Source organism: Passer domesticus, chromosome 5 (assembly GCF_036417665.1).
Source record: "Passer domesticus isolate bPasDom1 chromosome 5, bPasDom1.hap1, whole genome shotgun sequence".
NCBI classification, from domain to species: domain Eukaryota; kingdom Metazoa; phylum Chordata; class Aves; order Passeriformes; family Passeridae; genus Passer; species Passer domesticus.
Genome location: NC_087478.1, coordinates 81,355,481 through 81,371,253, shown reverse-complemented (window position 1 = coordinate 81,371,253; position 15,773 = coordinate 81,355,481). Strand labels below are relative to the sequence as shown.

The 15,773-nt window shown below is 41.7% G+C and overlaps 1 protein-coding gene across 7 annotated transcripts in view; it reads right to left on the bottom strand.

Moving 5' to 3' along the window:
• SLCO1C1 (solute carrier organic anion transporter family member 1C1) overlaps nucleotides 1-15,773 on the bottom strand; it is a 34,076-nt gene that overhangs the window by 593 nt on the left and 17,710 nt on the right. For 5 of the 7 annotated variants that reach the window (XM_064421437.1, XM_064421441.1, XM_064421442.1 and 2 more), the window contains 3 exons: nucleotides 12,872-12,936; nucleotides 11,590-11,707; nucleotides 9,509-10,570 (listed from right to left, as the gene is read on the bottom strand). In XM_064421437.1, coding sequence (XP_064277507.1) covers nucleotides 10,348-10,570; nucleotides 11,590-11,707; nucleotides 12,872-12,936 — 406 coding nt within the window. In that variant the 3' untranslated portion in view covers nucleotides 9,509-10,347. Of the gene's footprint in view, nucleotides 1-366; nucleotides 480-7,235; nucleotides 7,299-9,508; nucleotides 10,571-11,589; nucleotides 11,708-12,871; nucleotides 12,937-15,773 lie in introns of those variants that run through there. The other 2 variants (XM_064421438.1, XM_064421439.1) reach the window with 2 other exon arrangements.

The following is a 15,773-nucleotide window of genomic DNA, read 5'->3' as shown; positions in this document are numbered from 1 at the left end:
CATGTTGATCTCTTTCCATTTGCAGAGTGCTGTCTATATGCCCAGATACTTGAAATCGTCTGCAGCTCAGCAGTTCAGCAGAACTGCTCCAGTTCCTCCAGGAGTTTCCTGTAGCCATAGACAATGATATATCCTTTGACACATCATAACATTTTAGTGCTAAAAGCCTTGTTTGGTTATTAAGTTGTATTTTTGGTTTATTGAAATGGATAGTTCAATACTTCATCTTTTTTTCTTTTTCCTCAGCTTTTTAAAACTCTGTATCTGAGAGATGGACAACAACTAAAAAAGGAAACTTCAGAGAAAAGCTGTAAAGGAAGCCTATATATCTGTTTGCATAGTTTATTTAAAGAATGAAAACACTTGCCTGTTTGTGCAACTCCCACTACAATCAGAACAGATTTCTCAAGGACGATCCAGAAGCCACTGCAGAGCCCCTCAGAAAAAAATGGGTCACTTGAAACAAGCCATGTTCAGACCTGCAGATAGGAGTATTGCATGTTCCATTAGAGTATTGCAATTAATCAGAACTCAGAAATCACAGCTCACATGATCTGGTTTGTTTTACCTTTCACAATACTCTCCTCATTTGAGAAAAGAGCGAAAACGAGAGAGAGGGGGAACAAGTCACACAAAGAGAGGTTTTATATGCTTGAATGCAGCTGAAAAAAGTTGGATGAACTTTTCCAGTGCTGGAAAACGTCCATCTGCTTTCCCACTGCTAATATCTGCTTCCCAAACTCTTTTGTGGCTGTGCTATAAGGTTGGGTCAGCACATGTATCAGGACAAAAAAAAATTGGCTTCTCCTTCTCCTTGGCTACTCAGAAAGATAGAAGCAAGAAGTAGAGGAAGGATTTCTCCAAGACTGCAGAGCTATGAACAAAAATGTTATGAAATAAAATTCCTGGTGCTCAGGGAAAGGTAGTACACAAATACTGCTGAGCAGCTTGTCCTCTGAAATTCACCTTTCTCTGTGTAACCTGAGGGTACAAACTTCTCCTCGTAATTATGATACATTGATGACCACGATAATATGCTGGGGGAACATATCACTGCAGGATTGGAGAAGGGGATTATTTTTTTTTTTTGAGAGTTTAAAGGTAAAACATGGTTTAGAATCTGGTGACAGTATGTCCTCCCACCCTCAGATGACCCTGACCTACACAGATATCAGCTGGAGATGGACGAGATAAAGCCTGGGGAAATTCCAGGCCACAAGAACATTTAAAAAAAAAAAGATAAAAAGTCAATTGACAATTGATGACAACATACAGTAGCTGCTAAGCATGATAATTTTAAATATTGATAAAGCTGTTATTTTAGATTTTGTCATTAGCATTTTTATCCACATTTAATAAATCAGGGGTCTGGTTAAAAATATGAAGTATGAAAGTAAAAGTAGGAAGCTTTCTGCACTAAACGTGCCCTTTCACTACTATGAGTTCTACCATTCTTGGCCTGAACAAGCTACTCTTCTGTAATAGTGATCTCAGAGAGTTGCATTTGCAGAAAGACAAGATTAGGCAAGCAAATAATTGGTATTGTTTAGGTAGTCAATCAGTCTAAACATAAATTAACCCATCTTACTCCCTAGGAAAAGAAAACAAACCTCTTCCCAAAACGAACCAAGAAAAAAAAAAATCCACTAAGAAGTTCTAAGCAGTGCAGACAGATGAAGTTTAACACTCAGTTCTCTTTTTGGAACATTTGACAAATTTACTTGATTTTATGCTCAGTACAGTCTCTTCTGAGAACCACACTGGGTGGGAGAAAACCCAGGCTCTGAACTACTAATCAGTGTGTATTGTTTGTGCTGCTGGGAGCTGACAGCCTCCAGGACACCACGGGAAACCGGGCAGCAACTTGCAATCCAAGGGCAGAGTGAATGCAGCCAGCCCTGCAAAGGACAGATTGCTTCAGGGGACATGATTTTATGGGGGCCACGGCCTAACTCCAGTAGGTCGGTTCCTTATTGGATACAGATCTGTTTCTTATTGGATATACAAAAACAATCAGCTTGTTTTATACCCCCTAATTACATGGAAATTATAATTAATAAGAACATCAACTAAAAAAATACTCCACATGAATAACAAGTAATAAGTTTACAAAGGTCAAGACAATGGTTTGCTGCAGGTTTTGTAGAGTCTTAACAAAAGAAAAATATAGTGATGTTTGAGGGCTTTTAAGAAAGCAGCAAAGACACTCTGGGTCTTTGGGCTGATTGTCACCAGAGTTGCACTCTCAGGGACTGTGACATCACCCAGCAGAAGAGCAAATCACAAATCAAGAGCCACATTTCCTGCAGTAATTTATGGAACAGCAGTGATTTACACTAACTGCAGCGCTTACCCAACTGTCTGATCTTTAAATACACCCTTGAAGCTCAGCTAACATGAAAAATGAGTATCACAGAGCTGGGCAGACCCCAGTGCTCCCTGCTCAAGACCCACCATGCTGAGAGCTCAGAGACACACACAGAGTGGAGTTGCCACCACTAAAGCACTGACACTTCCACCAGCACTGGTTCTGCAGCCACCAATTACAGCAAATGCAACTGGAAACTACACAGGTCCTGTCTGGTAGCTGCAAACACTAACAACAACATTTTAAAGACAAACAGAAAGAATACTGAAGAGGTTCCTAAACAGAAAAAAACATTGAAGAGGTTCCTAAACAGAAAGAACATTGAAGAGGTTCCTAAACAGAAAGAATACTGAAGAGGTTCCTAAACAGAAAGAACATTGAAGAGGTTCCTACCTAGGTTCTGCATCCACACCAACAGCAGTTATATTACCACACAAATGCCCAAAAGTCTGAGGATTCTCTCCTTAAGGAAAGCTCTGCTGGTACATGGTAGAAGAATCATTAACTTCCAACCCAAACCAATGTTTTAATCTTGTCTCCTCCCAGTTCTGCCCTCTGTTAAAGGTCCCAAAATCCATGTTTATCCACAGGGGTCAAAAGTTAATTAGGAAAAAGATGTGCAAGTGTGTTCCTTTTGTAAATTTTTGTGAGGCATATTTTTTTTTTGTTTTTTATTTTTTTCCCCAGAAATTGTCTAGATTATAATGGTTCACACCTTCCTGATGTTGAAAAATATAGTGTCCCAGCTTTAGAAATAATCCTGTGTCTAATGCATTTTGTTATGAAGGTATATTTTCATTGTCTGTGGCTAAAATCCATTCAGTTCACATCTGCTAGAGCCAGCCAAGAACTTGCAGGAAGAGAAAATGGAATGCCTTGGATATATGAAAGAAAAGGACAAGAACCATTCACGCTTAGAAGACTGTTCCTATTTATAGTTTATTGCTACTAGCAGCAAAGGCAGGTGAAATATGAAAGTTTATTAGGGCTGTGTGTACTTTGGAGCAGCCCTTTATCACTTACAGCCCTGGTTCAAGGAAACCCAAACAGGTTTATTTGGTTGTGTTCCTGCTGTGATTCCTGAGAGTAATTGTGCTCAAAAGGCAAGTTACTCTTGAGGCAGGTGAGACATGACTGGATGTTACACCAAAATATTCCATTCCTGGCAGCTCCTGCCCCCTTCCCTGCCAGCCCTCACCACACCACCAGTGTGGTTTCCTCCCAGAAATCATCCACTCAGTCAGACCTTGATGGACCCTTGATAAACCCATGCTGACTGTTCCAAATCACCAGTCCATTGTGTCCTATAAAGGCTTCAAGGGTAACTTGCTCTATAATCTTCCATAAACCCCTGCTGCTATTTTATTGATTCATTTTGGCTGCAACATTTTGTGCAGAACAGTTTTTATTTTTCCATGACTAAATGATCAATAACATGAGCAAGAAGGACTTCATTCATCACTGCAGAGAAAATTCATGGTGGTAGGATATGATTGCATCCATTATATTTAAGTCTGAATGAATAAAACCCCAAAACAACCAACATTGCCATCACTGCAGTTTTTCTAAAAGAGTTGTCCTCTCAGTCAGAGCATTACTTAGCATTAAATACATGCAAGAGATGGAAATTCATGGACCTCTTTTTTTCAGAGTTACTGATCCTTAGGTCCTACTGTGGTAAAAAACACCAACCACCCACTTCTACTCACAAGACAAGCATGTTTTCCCTGGTTTATAAAGTTTTATGGTGGAGCTTTGCATTCCCAAGGTTGCATTTTCAGGTTGTCCTCAGATGTATTAGCAGACCTGCCCAAGTGGGTTTTTGGCCTATTAATCCTAAACATCTGGAAAGGGATGGAGCTAAAATTACTCTGTTACTTTGGAGCAGCAGAACCTGTGGTAAAAGGTGCTCCTTTCTTTTCATATAAGGGAAACAGTATTTTCTAGTTTTCATCATTCTGACAGTGAATACAAATCAGCTTCTCCCTATCTTTTCCTAGCCCTGTATATACCATTAATTTATAATTTTCCAGGATTAAAATTTCTTTTGTACTTTGCTTTCAGTATGGCTGAGAAGAATTTTTCTCTCTTCAGACTGCTGCTGTCCAAACTGTCTGTGGAAGCATTCACAATCAAAGCTGACCTCTTGAACCAAGAACTATTGATTAAAACTACCAGAATGGGAAACTACTGAAGTAAAGTCAGACTATGGACTTACAGCAAAAAAAATGAAAAAGACATATCTCTTTTTCCATCCAAGACTCCCCTCTATATTACTCACACTTGAAGGAAAAATATAAATAAAAAGGATTATGATAGTAAAAAATCTCCTTAATGAGAACAGTGAGATATCAGTAACTTCTGATTCCTGCTGAGGGTTAAAAGCAGTCCTTACAAAAGCCACAGAGAGTCACCTTTAGCACCTTTTTAGTCACCTTTAGTCACCTTTCTCTGGCTGCAGACTCCTCCAGGCAGAGGGTGGCAGCAGACCCCAGCAGAAGAAGAGGCTGCCAAGGCACAGCTGGCAGGGCAGGCAGCAGGAGCTGCTCCCAGCTGGAGTGGGCAGCTTTGATCAGAGCCCTTCTTATTATCAGGACGCTAATCCCCAGACACAGAAAATCAATGCATTTTAAAATTTAACTCTTTGTTAGCAAACTAAATAAAAGGGATAGTGTACAGCGAGTGTAAGCAAATACTCCTGTAGTTAAGATACTACAGGAATCCTCAGAGAGTGAAAATAGACTTTTCCACAAGAGAAAAAGAGTCTTTGGTGCTCCTGTCCCAGTGTCTGGTTTCTGTTTGGTGCTGTTGAGCTAATGAGAGAAAAACAGCTGATCTGTGGTCTCCATCTTAGGCAGTGCCTGGGAATTTATCCTTCCACTGCTCAGTGGGGCATCTGCCTTTCAAAAGAACTTGATATCTTCTCATTGATTTGTCTCATGCATCTATCTGGGGAAAAGCAGACCATCATGTGCTGTTTTAATGATATTTTTTTCTTTGTTTTCTATTTAAAATACAAAGGGTAGATGTTAATGCTGGTTCTACAGCTTCTCTTTGCATCCAGCCTTAATCAGCAGCTTGGATTGGAGTTGTTACTACACACACAGAATTAATTAAGTGTAAATCATTAGCAGGTGAGAGTGCTTAGACCTTTTTAGTAGCCCATCCAAATGTGAGCTGCATCACAGAACAGCAGAAACAAAACCCATGCTGACTTCAGGTTAAACCCCCCATCACCTTCACCTTCACATGCTCTGGGATATTAACTGAGCTAACAGGACTTAAAAAATTATTAAGGCTCCTGTAATTGAATACCTGGTATTATATAGAAAACCAGTGCCATAAACTGTTCATCTGCCTTGTTACACTAGAGAAGATCTTTTACAAGAATGGCTGAGTCTTGATTTTTTCCTGCCAGAAAAATCTATCAGATGTCAAAAGTATCCCATTGACTGTTCTAGTAGGAAAAAAAAATTAAAATTATTTCTGTTACAGTTTTATCCTGCTTGATTTCCAGACACTGGAAAACAGTCTGTCTGCACAGTTAAATAAATAGATTTTTGCTGACTGTATAATCTTATCATGGGTTGGTTTTTACTTAAACAAGTTTGTGTTTCCCCACATCTTATTTTAGAAGTGCCAGCATCACAGGGTCAACAAGAGGGTTCTGGTTGTGCAGAGCAACCTTTCACACTTACCATGCTCAACAGCCATGAGAGAGATTCCTGGCCTGCTGACCATCCAGCTGTGAGAATGTGCTCCATGTGCTCTCACTAAATCCTTTCCTTATTTACTCTCTTCAAAACTCAGTGAACTGCATTAATCTGGGATGAGCTGCTGGTTAACTGACCTGCTGATATTAGTCACATGTTGCTTAAGTGAGGTCCTTTTAATGGGCACTTCAAATCACCATTAAAGGGCCCCACATTTAAATTGCCCCTCATCATTTTTACAGCAATTATGGACTTTTTTGCCTTCCAGAGGTTGATTAGCACTGGATGAGGAACTGCCTCATGCAGCACCTGCTGAGTGATGCTCCAGGCCACAAAAAAGACAACCAGACTGGGTCAGATCTATGATCCCTCTAGGCAACAACCTTTGGGCTAGATTATAAATAATTATTAATAATGTTTGTCTATGTGCAAATGCTTTTAAAATACCCCTGCAACCTAGCTGCTTGCAATTCATAGCTTCTAGAATTTTGAGTAACTTTTAATGTTTTGCAGAATTAAGCTGCATGTTGTGTCAACATCAAAGTGGTGCTGTCAGTGTTTTCTCTCAGATTATACCAATTCTGCTGTTATTTCAAAACATTGCAATAGAGCTTTCATACATCAATCTTCCTCATTATTTTGAGCATTTCAAGGAGGCAATCTATAATTATTCAGCCTGTTTACCCTTTTTGAGATAGCCACACCCCTTGTTATCTGTTTTTTGGGATGGCATGAGCTTTATAGCTATATTTCATATATTAGCCATACTTTATATATTATATATATATAAAATGCATTGTTCCCTCAGTCTTCTGATCTCGCCTTTTTATTTGTTAGAAGTTCTTGAAGGTTCCCTCCCGACACGGTTAAAAAGGATGTGCCTATAACTAAGACATGTCATTTCATTTGAGGGTTGCATTTTTTGCTGGGAGGTAGGAGAGGAAATGTGCCTTTGGCTCGTGGGGTTTTATTGTGTGGCATGGCCTGGTTAGCCCAGCCTTGTCCTGAATGTGCCAGCTGGGGACCTTGCTATCATACCCCACCTTTGCCTGGCACACAGAACTTCTTAACAAGGGGCTGAGTCCCACTCTGGCTTCCAAGGCTGATAGCAAAGGTTGGGGAATCCCCTCAGCTAATTCTTTTAACAGTCTCACCTTTGAAAGTGAAAGGTGTTGGCTCCTTTGCAGTCTCTTGGCTGTGGTTTAGTATCTCTAACTCTAAAAAGAAAAGCAAATATCCAGGTTTGTTGACCTTGGTGAGACAGCACCAAGTTGCAGATACAGTTTAGGATGAAGAATTCTTGTAGGAAGATGCTCACAGATCCAAATAGCACTGAGAAAATTTTTTCAAGGATTATAACAAGTCCAGAATGTGCATCTGTGGTCAGACACTCATCCAGGCATCCGTGTTTTAAAAAAAAGCACTAAAATAAAGTAGCAGACTCAAAAATAGTTCAAAGTGGGAATGGTTTCTATGTGCTTGCTAACTTACAGGATTATCATAGCTGAAGGAAGGGAGGAGAAAAATTGACATTTTCAAAGTATGGTGGAAATAAGTGTTACTAAACAAATTCTTTTCTGGTATTCTTAACATGTAAAGAAAATGGGTTATGGAAGGAAAACCCTTATTTTAAATTCACTAAGTACAGGCCTAATATATAGCAATAGGAGGTAAACCATGAAGCTGATTTTTTTTCTGTCCTTGTTTCTTTCTGAACTAGAGTAGGATATATTCATTTATCTTAAATTCTTTACTTGCCTGTTGTGATTTAATCCCAGCCAACAATTAAATACCATGCAGCTTCTTGCTTACCCTGCCTCCACAGAGGGATGGGGAGGAGAATTGAAAAAAAAAAAAAAAGGTAAATCCCATGGGTTAAGAACAGTTTAATAATTAGAATGAAATAAAATAGAATAATAATAATTGCAATGAAAAGGGAGGAAAAAAAGAAAGAGAAACAAAACTTGAGAAAGTGCATCAAAAAGTTGTCTGTATGGTTGCTGACTGATATCCAGCCTGTTCCTTAACAATCACTGGTTCCTCCTGGCCAATTCCCTCCAGCTGATATACTGGAAATGGCATTCCAGGGTAGGGAATATCCCTTTGGCTAGTTTGGGCCAGCTGTCCTGGCCATGCTCCCTCCCAGCTTCTTGTGCAGCTTCTCCCTGGCAGAGCATGGGGAGCTGGAAAGTCCTTGACTTGAGGTAAACACAATTCAGCAGCAACCAAAACATCAGTGTGTTACCATCATTCTCCCACTGAATCCAAAACACAGCACTCTTCCAGCTCCTGAGAAGAAAATTTCCTCTCTCCCAGGTGAAACCAGTGAATTTTCCTGGCCCTCTTGCTGCCCAGCTGGTGAGCAGCAGTGTCCTCGCCAGGACTGAGGCACAGAGCAGGAATCACCCCCATTGCTGCACACACACAACATCAATACTGAGTGAAATGCAGACACCTCTCCTTTTTTATCCCAGTGCGCACCTAAGCTGGGCTCCTGCTTCCTCTCATGGGATCTGACAGCTCATTTCTGTGGGAAGTGCCCTCCTCAGGAGGCTGGGGAAGGCTCCCAGCATTGCTCTCACTCCTGGCTGCTGGTGCAGTTTGACACTTTTTGCTGTTTTATGATGGTGTAATATGAATGACACCTGAGGCAGGAACACCAATGTTTGTGATTCACCCCAACCACAACTCTTGCCTTAGTCCCATACTCATAAACCTTCAGATTATTTTAATTATCTTTTTATTTTTGTTCAATATCCAGTGGTATTGAACCCTGTGGGAACAGCCAGGATCACACTGCCCACAGCCTCTGACACTCACTGGGGAGACAAAGGTCTGGGAGAGGAGACTGGCTCTCCAAATTCCACTGTCAAACACTCACCCATGTGGCAAATCTGGGTGACATTGGCTCTTCCTCTGACAAATGCATTTCCCCCAGTAATGGGTTTAAAGCCTTACCTTCTGCAGATTTTTGGTGCTTAAACACAAAACTTCTTGGTGCTGCTATGCAGTGGATTAGATAGGTCCCTGATGGCACAGGACAGACATTGGTCATTGATAAAACCCAGGGAATCCCACTCTTACACATGTGCCCCTCCTCATGCACCCCACGGGAGAGGCAGCAGGGTCACTGCTGGGACACAGATTATGTGATATGGGTTTGTTTTGTCAATATTGTGGTGAAGGGTGAAGCCTACATTTCACCACGTGCCCAAAAATTCTGGTTGCTTTAAAGGATATCCCTGTGGTGCCACCATCATCTTTTCCACTGCAAGCTTTCCTGAGATTTTTTTTTCATATCAAACAGCTCTCCTTTGCACTCCCCACCCCAAATGTAATTAATATTAAATATTGACAAAGCCCCAAAAATGTCTTAGTTTCAGCTAGAAAATACAATCAATTAAAAGGAAAAGCCCCAAGTCACCTGGTCTTTTAATTCATTTTAATTTTATTTTTCCCAAGCTGTCTCGCCATAGCTTTTAAAAATATAAATCATATATATCTTGCAAAATTTTGTTATTACATCATAAAGTGCATGGAATTATTTAGTACACTGAGTACTAGCAAGTAGCAAGAAACTGCTGGAAATCTAAAAAAGCTCTATTTTCATTCCAGTTTCCTTTGGATGGTACTCTTGTGGCCTCTTTGAAACGACAACTTCTACTGCTGATCACTGTGCTGTAACAAAACCTACCGGAAAAACGGATTCCTAACCACAACACTCGACATCCTAGGTGTTATGGATTGAACTCGTGGGGTGCCCAGAGCCTGTGGCTGAGTTTTTCCTTCCATTTTTCCTTCCTCCTGCCCCGTGCCTCGCTGTTGGCCAGGAAGGGCTCCGTGCTGGAGATCCCTCCACCTTCCAGGTGCCCAAGTCAGGTTTGGTGCCCTGGCTGGTGCCCTGGCAGAGGGAGCAGCCTCCCCCCTGCCCCTCACACCCAGGGGGACCCCGAGGGGCAGCAGCAGCTCCGGCAGCTCCGTGAGCAGGGAGGGAGCTGCAAAAACAGTGTCTGGGTGAGGGCACAGCTGCAGCTCCCCAGCCGGAGGGAACCCCCCTCACTCGGCAGGAAAAAATGGTGAGCAGTGTTTTTAGAGCTGTTCACGTGCTAAAAAAAAATTGGTGGTCTTTGCTTATGGGGTTCACAGTGAAAATTGCAAGAGGGTGAACATTTATAGGGTGGCTACTAAGATACTGCTTCACTGATGATGGATTTTTGCCTGGAACACCACTCACTGGGTAAAATCACGGTGGAGATCTCAGTTTTCCTAAAGTCTGGTCTCCTTTTCTGGCCAGTAAGTTGACTGAATTAACTGGTCACTAGTGGCAAAATTATCTTTTCTGCTCTTTGTCCCACAGGCGCCTCTCTCCCCGTTGGCTGAGAGGGTCTCATCTTGTGGAGAAGACCTTTTTCGGAGAACCCAAAGGACAGCAACACTGAAGAAAATGGACACCGTGCCCAAGACCAAAGTCAGCCCCAGGTACACATACCTGAGAGAGAAATGATTGATCAGAGCCCACGTCAGAGGCAACACAGCACCAGAAGGCATCAAGGACACATTCATCTTTTCATCAGGTAAGGAACCTTCAGTCGAGGGGGGTGACTCAGGAGAGGGGAGTTTGTCAGCTCGCCCAGGTCAGGTAGAGAGAGGTCTGTGCTCAAAAAAGCATCTCAGGCATTGGCTGACCTCCACCCCAGTGTGCCTCAGGAAGAATAGCACTAATATTTTCGGGGCAGTTACTCTATTTTTTAATATATAAACAGTACCGGTGATGACAAGACCATTAGATGGCATTTTGGCTTTACAGGCATAATGACAGCAACAACAGCAGCAACAATAACATCATAATGTTTTATTAGCAAAAAGAGTCCCAGCCGAGATTTTGCTCTTTCCTTCAGGTTTTCAAAACAAGTTGTACCTTTCTCTCATGTTTATTTTCCTTGGGGTGGGAGAAGGGACAACCTGTTCTCCCATTTTCCTCTTACCACTGTTATTCCAGTCTTCATTTCTGGAGAAGCCTTTCACAAATGCTGTTCAGACAACTACTGTCGCAATAAATTGATAAAGACAACTCTGCACTTAAGCCTCTAGATAAGCCAAGCATGTTTTGTGGCACCTTTGCCTTCCATTTTTTGATCCAGCTCCAACATGGAGAAAATTTATGTTTAATAACTTATTTATACACACACTATGACAGCAGAAATATTGAAAGCTGAAGGAAGCTTTAGCATAAAACTGAGGTTTCAACACAACTTTTTTTTGGTGAATTATTAAGTGATAATTATTTCCAGCTAATATTGAAACAAGATGATCCACCCTTTCTCCCAAAAAAAGAGATTTAATCAAAAGAGTGAAATGTGAGCATTATTGTTAATATTGTTAGTCAGAGTTTTTCATTCAGTTTCAAATCTTTCACTCAAATTTTCCAACAGAAATTCTTCTAGCAGTGCCAGGTGTAGACTTACTTGAAGAACAAAAGGTAAAGAAGTAATGGAGAAGATCTGTTACCTGAGAGCACTGGAGTCATAGAGTCTGCACGCTCCTCTTCCCCCACATCTTTTGCTTCCCCATTTCAGGCAAGTGGTGTCTATGGCTACTCCAAAATACACTGGGGCAGGAATCCCCGCTGGGTGTATTCAACAAACAAACAGAGGTAAGAAATTTACTTTCCAGGGCGATCAGATTCGATCTAGAGGCAGGTTCAAGCAGAACATTCAATAATACACCCTGACAGCAGTGACACTTGCACACTGCTTGCTGCTGGGGAAGACGTGCCTTGTGCTGCCCAGGCACACACCACCCTTTCCTCCCTGTGGGAAGCCAGGAAAACATGACAAAACATCAAAAAGCACGTGGAAGTCCCTGGAAGGAGTGCTGGCCACAGTTTGGTTTCCTCACCCTGCGGGACATCTCTGGGGGGAAAAAAAAAATAGGAGATAATTCTCCTTTCTTGAGAGCAATGGAGCCTGTTCAGCCTGGATGTAGGGATGTCCTGTGTGTTGGGTGGGGATGAAAAGGGACAGAGACAGTGGGGCTGCAGGAATATTCCAAGTATCTTGAGATCCCACTGTGGCAGGGACAAACCTGCTGCAGTTTTTGGGGCTGATGGGAAGGAAAAGCCTTTTTACATGTCCTGATGGGGACATCCTGCACTCTGTGTCACCTGGGGTGCTGGAGGAGAATGTAAGCCTGGAGAGAAAATTCTGGCCTGCAAAGGTGTGAGAAAGAAGCCAGCAGCTTGCTTTGATGTAATCTCATCCAGTTCATCTAACTCTGCTCAGGTAAATAGGGCACTTGCCTCTTGCTATTTTTTTTTTTTCATGAAGACCTAGAGGATTTTAGAATTTTCATTCATGTTACCCTTGATTTCAGGCAGCCCTACCACAAGGCTGCAGTGAACCCCGTCCCCAGGCACACCTGTAGTCAGTCATATTAATTCCCTTAGAAACTGATGAATGTATGCCTGAAAAGCAATCACAAATTCCCAGCCACAGCTGTTCTATTGCACTTGTTGCTGAGTAAGGGGACAAGACGTAATTTTGATGTTAGCTTCATAATCTACAGGATCACATCTCTATAAATATTGGCCTTGTGTATTTTAATTACACCTAAGATGTAATTATGTGATTTATGAAGTACAAAGCAACTTCCTTTTTCCAACCTTTTCTTTAATCATATGATATCTATTTGCAGATAGACACTGCTCTTGCCAACAATCAAAGCTTAACTCTAAGAGAAATGATTAGTGAGGGGTGTATTAAAATTGACTTAGGAGTACAAATGGACTTACCAAGTACTCTTATTGCCAGGGTATAGATACCAAGTGCAAATGATTTCAAGTGGGGTTTAATGCACCTGAAAATAATAATAATAAAAGAGGTGTTAACTAGCAATAAAGCATCAGGTGTATATATTTAGAAAACAAATAGAAAGCAGCAGAAAGGAAAGAAATGTAACCTTTTCCTCCTTGATGTCATGGACTTTGACCAAATTGCTGAAATATGCAGAAAAGGTGATAAAAACAGAACAGCATCTAGGAATTCTGAACTCCTATATTCAACATTTTAAGATGATTGTGGATTTTCAGATGATATCAGCACTCAGGTGTTACTAACACAGGACAAGACAATTGCTAGTGAAATCATGCACCCATTGCATGCTCTTATTCAGTCAGACACTCCCCGAAATTCAGACTCAAGTCCCAGGCTAGTACAAGGTATTTAGGCAGTCACTTTTCATCGCACCCATCCAGATCAGGATCACACCTCCTGCAAAGGTAAATCCTGCAGGCCATTCTCTGCCAGAGCAGACCTTTTGCATTTGGACCCTGCTAAGATTGCAGGGTGAGTCCCACACCCACATCCAGCTCTTCTGGCTCCAGAGGAGCCCTGCTCCAGCCTCAGATCATCCCCCCGGCTCCTGCAGGGAGGGGAGGTGGTGGGCAGGGGATCAGCTGCCTTTCCCACCCTGCTCCCTCCCAGACTGTGCATGGAGCCTCAGACTCTTGGAATCACCTCTCCCCCACCAGCTGCCCCAAACTGCAGCTCCTCCAGCAGGTTCCAAACTGTCACAGTGCCTAATCCAGCACAAATCTGGGCATATGTTTGATTTTGGCAAGTGGTAGTACCAGTCACATGGTCAAACAAGGACATTTTTGGTGTGTGGGGTAACACATATATCAATATGGTGATTAATAAACCTTTTGTCATAAAAAATGAACTGGGCTGAAATTCAATTTGTCACTGTGGATGAACATAGCACCCTGGAGATACAGTCTCTGAACTAGGGTGGTCCCTGCTCCTGCAAAAATTAATGTAATTGGGAATATGTTTTAAAAAATAATAAAGACATTTGAGAACTAACTCTATTGTTCCTTTATTCTCTAATGCCCTGGCATGGATTATCATCACACAATCTGTTGATTGTGGCTTGTGCAAGCACTGCCATCTAGGAGGGCATGACTGCAAAATGACCTTAAGCTGGAAGAACAATGTCATGCTCCCCTACTAGACACCTGCTCCACAAGCACTCCTCAGCCTAGAGGCCTCCTAAACTTATCTGAGGGCACAGAAAGCAAAAAGTGCAAAATAAACCCAATACCTGGATATCTGAATGTGTTCCACATGATTTATATCCTGCAAAAAAATATTCTCCTTCAGATGAAAAAAAAAATTGTTTTATTCTTTGTATTGTCTTTGCAAGGAAACAGGAGCTCTTTGTGATCCTGAGTGATAGCCAGACCTCTTAGGGAGATCTGAGGCTTCCTTTTCACTGCCTAATCCCCTGCTATTAATAGCTGGTGCTTGAACAACAGCTATCTGAAGAGCAGGGCTTTTTTTCTCAAAAATTTCAGGGCTTTCCCAAGTTCTTTGGCTACTGTAATTACACTAATACCACCAAAATGACATTTCAGCAATTGACTTGGTCACCAGCTGTAAGCATATTTCAATGAGTTCAGTCTGCAAACCATCAAAGTAAATGTCACTACATCTTACAGGGTTTTGGAGATTTAGCTGCATTTGTCCTCCATGGCAGGTGCAATGATATCTGCTCATCTGAAAACATCAGCTTGCTTAAGTGCTGGAATCTTAACAGAGATGACTGAATATTGAATAATTTTTAAAAATTATCATTGGAAAAAACACATAATGAAGCCTGAAACTTGACCTTGGGACTATTTGTGTCAGGGAAAATTTATTTTCCTTCTGGCAACAGAAGCACACTTTCAGTTCAGCCAGATTTTTTGAGAAAGTTAGTTGGTGATGGATTTCAAAAAAGACAAAGGTGTGAGCTTAAAGTGGAGTTGTGCCCACAGGTCATTTGCAGTGCAGGAAAAAAAAAAAAAAAGGATTGAACTTACTGAAACATGTTTTATTTAGCTGCACATCAAAGGTGGATGCCTCCAATCCAGCAGGGAAACACAAAACTTCTCAGTTTCAGTTAAATGCCTCTCAAAGTGAAACGATTTTCAACAGCAAAAAAAGCATTGGAGCAGAACCAATAAAACTTTTTCTGATTTCATATGAGAAAGTGGTTTAATAAGAAAACCTTTCTAAGCTTTTCTGACTAAATGGATTAAGCAGTAAGACACCAAGAGCAAGTTCTTAGGGCTGAGAAGGGCAGGCAGCTCCGTGCAGTTTGAGCTCGCACATGTTCAGTTATGAACCTCTCCCAAACACTCCATTTTTTAGGCAGTGGAGACAAGAAGAAAGCAGGAGGCTGAGCATGGCTGCCACAATTTTGAGGCCCTGTGTGGTACCAGATCTGCACATTTTCCACCAGGTGTTTTATGGATAGAAGGAAAATTTAATGTAGAGGGAAAGGGAAAGGGAGCTCTGTGCCCATATTTATCCAGCGTGTCAGAAGCAACCACAGAGAGAAATCTGGCACAAACCCTGAGGCTTTGCTGCAAGTTCTACACTCATGAATCATCCTGGCACAGCTCAGTTGTGCAGGAGCTTCAGGAAAAATGTTCTAAAGTGGATTACAGAGTGATTGTTCTTGGGGAGAGCCCTCGGGAGAGAGAGATGCTGTGAGGTTTTGCAGCACTCAGTGGTGACCCTGCAAGGTGTGTGAGGAAAGCTGTGCAGCTTGTGTGCACCTCACTGGCAGTGTTTGTGCAGGGCTGTGGAGGAGGATCCTCACCTCAGCCATTTCTGAAAGTCTCTGTGTGAATATTTATTCTGGTTCAA